Source organism: Rhinatrema bivittatum, chromosome 9 (genome assembly GCF_901001135.1).
Source record: "Rhinatrema bivittatum chromosome 9, aRhiBiv1.1, whole genome shotgun sequence".
In the NCBI taxonomy this organism is placed as follows: domain Eukaryota; kingdom Metazoa; phylum Chordata; class Amphibia; order Gymnophiona; family Rhinatrematidae; genus Rhinatrema; species Rhinatrema bivittatum.
Window position 1 is genome coordinate 182,738,119 of NC_042623.1, and position 8,799 is coordinate 182,746,917.

General features: G+C 47.4%; 1 protein-coding gene across 1 annotated transcript in view; it reads left to right on the forward strand.

Moving 5' to 3' along the window:
* The window catches only part of B3GNT7 (UDP-GlcNAc:betaGal beta-1,3-N-acetylglucosaminyltransferase 7), a 32,634-nt gene extending 24,051 nt beyond the window's left edge, over window positions 1–8,583 (forward strand). The window contains exon 2 of the mRNA XM_029616838.1: window positions 5,622–8,583. Coding sequence (XP_029472698.1) covers window positions 5,622–6,783 — 1,162 coding nt within the window. The 3' untranslated portion in view covers window positions 6,784–8,583. The remainder of the gene's footprint in view (window positions 1–5,621) is intronic.
* Window positions 8,584–8,799: the final 216 nt, after the last annotated feature.

Here is an 8,799-nt window from a genome sequence, read left to right on the forward strand (position 1 = left end):
TGGTGCTCAGGTGGGCACGTAGCCAGACACTAGAGATAATATCTCCACTGCTGAGCATCAGGTCCAGTATTGCTTCTCCCCCTCATGGGTTCTATCACCATTTGTTTAAGCAGAGCTTCCTGAAAGGCGCCATTCAACAATCTCCCTACGCCTTACAGATCCTGCAACAGGAATACTCCAAGCCAGGTCCAGTAGATTACAATCTCTTACAAGCAACACCTCTCCCTTTTATCTTTATTAAAATTTAGTAATCACCTAAGAACTAGGCGATGTACAAAATAAAGACATGCACAAGATTTCAATCTTGTACAGACAAACAATCAACGTGCTAAAAATTCTTAAAAACTTAGTAACATACAAAATGGACAATTAACAGAATGCCTGCCTGAATGGTCATGTCTTCAGTGTCTGCTTAAATGTCTTTTGACTGTCTGCCAATTGAAGTGGTTCAGGGAATGTGTTCCAGAGAGCCGGGGCAGCGACCGAAAATGCAGTCTCTCGTACAGCTGAGCATCTAGCAGGCCCCTCTGCGAGGAGCGAAGCTGGTGAGCGGGACGGTACAATCGCAGCAAGGCGTTGCACCATGGGGTGGCAGCAGAAGAAATGAATCTGAAAGTGATCACTGCAACCTTGCATTTGATACGCTCAGCTATGAGGAGCCAATGCAAGTCAATGAGGCCCGGGGTACTATGTTCCTGTCTTTTCGTGCCAGTAATGAAATGAGCAGCAGCATTAAGAAGCAGTTGGAGAGGTTTTAGAGTAAGGGCTGCTAAACCCAATAAGACAGAATTACAGTAGTCCAATATCGGGAGGATAGAAGCCTGTTCTACGATTTGAAAATCTCCCATATCCAACAAATATTTAAGCCCGTGTAAAGTGCGCAGTCTGTAAAAGCCAGACTTGATAATGTTCCTAACGTGGGGACGAAAGGAAAGAGCGGGGTCAATCAAGACACCTAAATTGCGGATACAGGAATTGAGTGTAAAAAACATTTTCTATCATAATTGAAGTATGTTGGAGCGAGGACGCTGAATGAGTATGCATTGAGTTTTAGCAACGTTTAGGGACAAGTTTGTTAAACACCAGCCACCTCATGATGGTTTTTATACACAAATTTACCAGGTCGACTATTTCAGACCAAGAGGGACAGAAAAACCTGAATATCATTGGTGTAAAGTTTATAGCCGTCACACAATCCAGCTAGAACTTTACGCAGAGGAGTTAGATACAAATTAAACAACGAGGCTGAGAGGGCTGACCCACTGAGAAAATGTATTCTCAAACTCAACTCTTATGCCATATATATCGCATTCATGCAGGCGATGTACAGGAATTGTGTGATCGATGGGATAGAATACGGCTGTAATGTTTAGGGAAACAAGAATATAACCGTTTCCAGAATCTAGACCTCTTTTAAATGAACCTAGAAGGGATAGTATTAGCAATTTGGCACTAAGTGATTTTCTGAAGCCGTACTGGTGGGGATCCAATATCTGTGATTGCCACCTTTTTGGATGTCTTCACTCAGATCTCTTCTATCTCTTTAATGGATGGCCAATGAAGCAGTACGAGACCGGGGCTAATTCTCTCCTTACAGCTCACCCCGGTTATCCTGGCCGCTGTAATATATGCAGCACGTTCTTCGGTATTCCTATATACAATGCATTGCAGTAGTCAAGTCTTCATACTATGATTTATTTAGATTCTGTTTTTTTATACCGAAGTATAGCAGAAAGCCTTCACTCCGGTTTACAACTGAACAACTTCATACATGAAAACATTTTTGTAACACATAAACATAAACATTATAAACATAATTAACCTCTCTGCAACAGCAGAAACTATTGTCCTCAGGTCCATAAGGCTGATAAGAAGCTTGAAAAGCTATTCATTTTAAGAAAAGACTGAATTGGCCACCATCCTTAGTTAGGAGTTTAATCTTAATCACAAGTGGAGCGTCACCCTTAAATCTCCTGCTTCCATTACTATGCAATCTGCCCGCTCCCCTGCCCTCCCAGCTCTTCTTGCGAGGGAGGGAAGGGAAAGTGAATTCGCCAGGAGTTGGGAGGTGGAGGGAAGGTGATGATGCCAGAGGTTGGGAGAGGGAAGGGAATGTGATGATGCCAAGAAGAGGATGGCGCCAAGGGATGGGTGACAGAAGGGAAAGAGAGCATGTGCAGTGACAAAGTGCCAAAGTGAACCTAGTGCTGCGGCATAAAAAAATGTTGGGACCCAACCAGTCCCTTTGGTTCAAGTCATACTGGAGCCTACACATGGTGTTTCCTTCTGTGCTTAACCCTTCAGCTCCTGCAGGCTTTGAATTTCGCTAAGCGGAATCCTCAGCTGGATTCTAAGTGATCTTGTTTGAAACGAAAGCTTTTTATCCACCAGAAATCACTTATTTCGCTATTAATCTTTTTTCCCATAATTTTCCCCTCTGTGGTCTCCTCTCCTTCTCTTGACCCCCTTCCACATCCCTCCCAGCCCCCTATGCCCATGCGACACTGCTTTTATGCAGTTCTAAAGTTATTCGGCTAACTTTCCCGGATAATGCTGAATATTGCCAGCTATCCGACTTGCCGGGTCATCTATCAACTTGCGTTATGGCGTTTTTGCATGCGAAAAATGTGTTAACGCATGCGATAAGCACCATAATGCATGGTGCGATGCAAATTTTTTTTAAAGAGGAGGGATTGGAGGTGGAATTTCTGCAAAAGTGGGCTGGCTTCACGAAGCCATAATGCACAGTTTTAACTACACCTTTTTCAATTGTGTTAAGTTGTGTAATATTGCAAGTTTTTGAGAGAGAGAGAGAGAGAGAGAGAGAGAGCGAGAGAGAGAGAGAGAGAGAGAGAGAGAGAGAGAGAGAGAGAGAGAGACTATCTACAAGGCCCTTGTAGTAGATAGCTATTTATGCTACTATAAGAGGACAATCTAGTAACTCAAGGTGAGGTTTAGGTAGTAGTGTAGGGTTAGGGGCCACTTTTACATGCAGAGTGCGACATACAAACAGAACAGTGCACTCTTGTGAAGATTTGATGACCTTCGGAGTGAGGAAACTCACCCAAAGATGAGATTTGTGCAATGTTCTCTCAACCTAGCTTGATGTTACCCAGGTAGAGAAGTCTATCTGGGGGCTATCTTCTCACTTCTCATTCCCCTTTCCTGTATTCCAAGGTGTGAGTCCTTTCTGTGGGGTGAAGATTTAACCTTCTAGGCCCAGTAACTGGATATGTATGTGTGTGTGTGTGTGTGTGTGTGTGGTGGGAACTTTAGAGTACAAGATGTTTACAGTTCTTCTCCTGTGTCCCTCAGTTTGGGAAATCAAGATATCTGTTTCCTTCCTTTGGGAAGAGTGAGTATCCCAACATGGCTGGGGTGTCCTAACTGTGATAGGGTCCTTGTTGCCCACAGTACCTGGGGTCCACATTGGGTGGCCCGAATTCCAGCCTGGCTGTGGTTCTGCATCCCGGGGTGTGGGGACTCCAGATGTTGTTCTTTCTCCTTCTCTCTAATTCGATTGTCGTGAGGCCTTTCTGGGGAAAAGGTCTACTCCAGAGGCGAATTTTAACATCCAGTCCTGGGCAAGGAAGAGGGCAGAAAAACACTTCTTTCCCAACAGATAGTATAATCTTAAAACAGGACTATTGTGGTGGTCTCTGCAAACCCCTCCTAGCTGGCTGAGAAAGGTGGGCAGATTCCTCCTGAACTCCTGAGAAGGGGGATTTCTGCCTCGCAGAAAGTGCAGGTCTGGATAGTCCCAGAAGTATCACAAGAGTAGTAGAACAGACAAAACCCTTCTTTAGAGTTATGCCAGAAATGCACATGCTCTGGGTGTCCATACTACAGATAACTTTCCAAGGAGAAGACTGGAGGCAGAGAAAGGTATTTTCATAAATACCAAATTACACATGAATACACTCAGGCACAGAGAGACACATGGCTCACTGTCAGAGCTGGGATCAGAAGTTGAGGCATAGGGAGACACGGACACAGAGGCTTCTCTGTGGTCTTGGCAACTTCTGAATTTCAATCCAGTACTCCACCAAACTGGATGGTTGCTTCTCCCCAAGATGGTTTGTGCTGCATTAAAGTCACACCTCAAACTGGGGTATAAGCTGCTGCCTGAAGGAGCCAAAGGCCAGTCAGAGTGACTAATGTCCCCTCTTCAGGAGGAAGGCCTCACTTTTTGGACCCTCCAGGTAAACCTCTCCTCCTCCCCCCTTTGCTGGTATCGCCACCGTTCCTTTCCTCCCTACCCACCCCCTGGCATCATCATCATTGCCTTCTTTTTCTCAAGAAACCCTTCAGATATGGCCATGTACCACTGTGCCTTGCCCGGAGGGAAGTGCAGCTATGTTAAGCTAACATTTGACTTCACATTTCTTTGGTCATGCTGGAGGGGATCCCAATGCTATTGTTAAAAAAAAAGAAAAGTAATGTAGAGGCAGCTTGGTCTCCACCAGATGGCCCTTAGTTAACAGCTAGGAGGCACGTACCATTCCCTAAGGCACCTCCCCCTGAGCTTTGCCTAGGTGGTAGATTCCTTTTCTGGTAAGCGAGGGTGAGCCAGGAGTGGTGAGGGCAGTGTGGTTTGGATGTCATTGAGTGAGGAAGTGTTTCTGTGTGCTCTCTGAGTTAGGCCCCCAACCTAGCCCAGATTGCTGCCCTCACTACTCCTAAGCTCACCCTCGCTTACCAGAAAAGGAATCTACCACCTAGGCAAAGCTCAGGGGGAGGTGCCTTAGGGAATGGTACGTGCCTCCTAGCTGTTAACTAAGGGCCATCTGGTGGAGACCAAGCTGCCTCTACATTACTTTTCTTTTTTTTTAACAATAGCATTGGGATCCCCTCCAGCATGACCAAAGAAATGTGAAGTCAAATGTTAGCTTAACATAGCTGCACTTCCCTCCGGGCAAGGCACAGTGGTACATGGCCATATCTGAAGGGTTTCTTGAGAAAAAGAAGGCAATGATGATGATGCCAGGGGGTGGGTAGGGAGGAAAGGAACGGTGGCGATACCAGCAAAGGGGGGAGGAGGAGAGGTTTACCTGGAGGGTCCAAAAAGTGAGGCCTTCCTCCTGAAGAGGGGACATTAGTCACTCTGACTGGCCTTTGGCTCCTTCAGGCAGCAGCTTATACCCCAGTTTGAGGTGTGACTTTAATGCAGCACAAACCATCTTGGGGAGAAGCAACCATCCAGTTTGGTGGAGTACTGGATTGAAATTCAGAAGTTGCCAAGACCACAGAGAAGCCTCTTTGTTTCCCTCTGCCTCAGTACTAATTCCAGCTCTGGGGTGAATAACTGTGTCTCTGTGCCTCAGTGTATTCATGTGTAATTTGGTATTTATGAAAATACCTTTCTCTGCCTCCAGTCTTCTCCTTGGAAAGTTATCTGCAGTATGGACACCCAGAGCATGCGCATTTCTGGCATAACTCTATGTAACAAAGAGTTTAACTAATCAGACCCACTGACACTCGGGGGAGGTGGGTTCATAGACCACCCAGCTTCAGTGCGTTGCACCGCGTGTTACAGAGAAAGAGTTTGTGTTTTGTGTAAGTTGGGTGTAGCAAAGGTCACAGCTTCAAGATCTGATGGTGTCCTATGTCTTTTCTTGCAGGAAAAAGGCCATCGTCAGAAGTGCTTGTTTGTCCTTCCTGCTTGCCATTGCCCTGACCTTTCTGCAGATGGGGACGAGTCCTGGACACCTCCTGCAAGGTGAACAACTTTCCCAAGATGCTGTGAAAGCCCCCTCTGACGATTTCTGGGAGGTCAGAAAGGAAAAGACGACCACAGATGTCTCACAAGTAACTGAGGAACAGGTGAAGGCTTGGGATGTGACGACCATCAATTGCACTGCCAACAGAAACTTCACCACATTGAACTGGTTCAAAGGGCTGGAACCCAACTTCCAACAGTTCTTGCTATACAGACACTGCAGATACTTCCCAATGCTCATTAACCATCCCGAGAAGTGCGGTGAGCAAATCCATCTGCTGATCGTAGTCAAGTCCATCATCACCCAGCATGATAGGCGGGAGACCATCCGTAAAACTTGGGGTAAAGAGAGAGAGGTGGATGGGAAGAAGATCAAAACTGTGTTCCTCTTGGGGACTGCCTCCAAGAATGAGGAACGAGCTAATTACCAAAAGCTCCTGGATTATGAGAATTACATCTATAGGGATATCCTCCAGTGGGATTTCCTAGACACCTTCTTCAATCTGACCCTGAAGGAAGTGCACTTCCTAAAATGGCTGTCCATCTACTGTGACAATGTTGAGTACATCTTCAAAGGGGATGATGATGTCTTTGTCAGCCCCAATAATATTCTGGAATATTTGGAAGGCAACGTGGTAGAGAACCTCTTTGTAGGGGATGTGCTATCCAATGCCAGGCCTATCCGAAGAAAGGAAAATAAATACTACATCCCTAATGCACTCTATAGCAAGAGTCATTACCCACCCTACGCTGGTGGTGGGGGCTTCCTGATGGGTGGGCCTCTGGCCAAGAAATTATACAAAGTCTCGGAAATGTTGGAGCTGTACCCAATTGATGATGTCTTCCTAGGGATGTGTCTGGAGGTTCTCAAAATAAATCCCATCAGACATGAAGGCTTTAGGACCTTTGGGATAGTTAAAAACAAGAACAGTAAGATGAACAAGGATCCCTGCTTCTTCCGTAGCATGCTGGTGGTACATAAGCTGCTACCACCCGAGCTGCATCTCATGTGGGATCTGGTCCACAGTAACTTAACCTGCTCCAGGAAACTTCATCTACTTTAGCTCTGGGCAGAAGCTCACCCTGAAGGAGTGGCAGTTTGAGCTTGACTGGACAGAACGTCAAAGATGCTTGTGTTCCTCAGAGTAGAAGGACAAACTGGGAATGTTCTGGATGGCTTGGGATAGGGGAGGGAACTGTTTTGATGAAAAAGGGACAGTCAGTAATGGTGGCAGACTCCATGGTCTGCCTGGGAACAGGAACATTAAATTGCAAGTCCCTTCCTGTGTGGTTTTGTTTACAGTTCTAGTCTGCATGTGTGTGTGGGCATGCCTGCGTATGTGCACGGATAACGCATGTACATGCGATTCCTTGTGCATAGGTCTGTGCACACAGAAAAACAAAGCAAAAATAGAAGTCTAAAGAAAACCATGCACACCAATCCGCCTTTGTCACTTTATATTGAAGTAATGTTCAGGAAGTATCATGTCTGCTCTAAAGCTGGGCCTGTCTGTGTGTGTGTGAGCCTGCATGCATGCATTCCTACATTTACATATGCATGCATGCAATCCCATGATTACTTGTCACACATGTGACCCTTTTTAGGAAGGGTGAGTTGGTTATGGTTTACTGTACATTGTGTAAAGCAGCTGGCGGCAGAGACCCCCCTCCTCAAACTTCACATGAATTGGCCAATTCAGGTATCTCAGGTCAGGCCCGTTGGCCGCCCTCGGCTCAGAAACGGTGAAAGTGACTCGGCATCGCTCCCACACGTTTTGGGCAGTCACTGAGTGGGACACCAAGCTCAGCTCCCCAGGTCCTCTTCTGATCCCGCTTGTGGCGCTGGCTCCTGGGGGTCCTGGGATATGAACTAAGATGACCTTTGTATTGCTGAGTCTCCACGAACTTCTGTCACCAAATTTCACTCTGTTCTCTTTCTGTCTTTTCTAGTAATTCCTTTTACAGGTGAAATCTCTCAGCAGGAAACTTAAGCCAAACCCATAATGCACTGGCAGATTTGCATTTAAGGCCTTTCTGCTGTGTTTCCTGCATCATGAACTCAGGGCTTCTGTCAAACACGCTGGTACCCAGGGTCCCGTCCCGTCCCCCCCCCCCCCCCACTCCCTCCCCTGCTTGATTTCACATCCCTTTCTCTCTGACCCAACACTTTCCTCCTGCTCCTCTGGGTCGCCAATGTATTCAGAACCAGGGCTGGGATCCTGGTACCCTCCCCAAATATCCCAGTTCCAGTTATTGCAGCCATAGTCCTGGGCCAAGACTCTGCAACCTCCATGCCCTAAATCCAACCACCAGGTGTCGCCCTCCCTCTCCCCCCCCCCCCCCCCCCCCGCGGGGGGGCTGTGAATGCTGCCTCCGCAGCGTCTCCGACCAACCTGAGGTGCAGAAGACCCGAAAGCCACCGAGGGACTGGGTGCATGCTGGCTCCCGGGTCCCTGTGCCGATTCTCTTGCTGCTGCCGCTTGACGATGTCTTGACTTGAGGCCTTCCCCGTTAATGCAGCCCTGCAGAGAGGGTCATGTATTACATTTAGCCTAGGGATCCCCCTTGTGGTGCTGGGAGTCCCCCTTGCCTCTTCCTTCCTCGTTCCCCCTCCACAGCAGCCCTGAAGGAGCTTCTGAGTTCTGGGACCTGCGATGCCTTTCACAGGTGACCTGGCAAATGAGCTTTCCACGCCGGTCCCCCCCCCCCCATCTTCGGGTGCCACCTGCAGCAAAATGCTGGGCAGAGCTGTATCATTTGATGATTTTTGTTTTTCTCGCGTTGTTTTTATGAGATAAGTCTTCTGTCCGTCACCGTAACTCGTGTGTTTATCTATGTAAAGCGCCTTGAATCTACCCCACGAGGTGGCGTAAAAACCCTTTAAAATAAATAAACGGTAGGGAATTGTCTGTCATCGTAGCTGCTCAGCCCACGGGTCCATCATCTTCCAGCCTCTGCCTGTGGAAGGGAAACTCCGCCACCTCCCGGGGACCCCCATCCCCAATGTGCTGAGAGGTCCAGTGCTCTGTGCCGAAGCTGCTTGCTCCCGGTTAGAAGGCAAAGAAAGAGAGAGCGCCGAG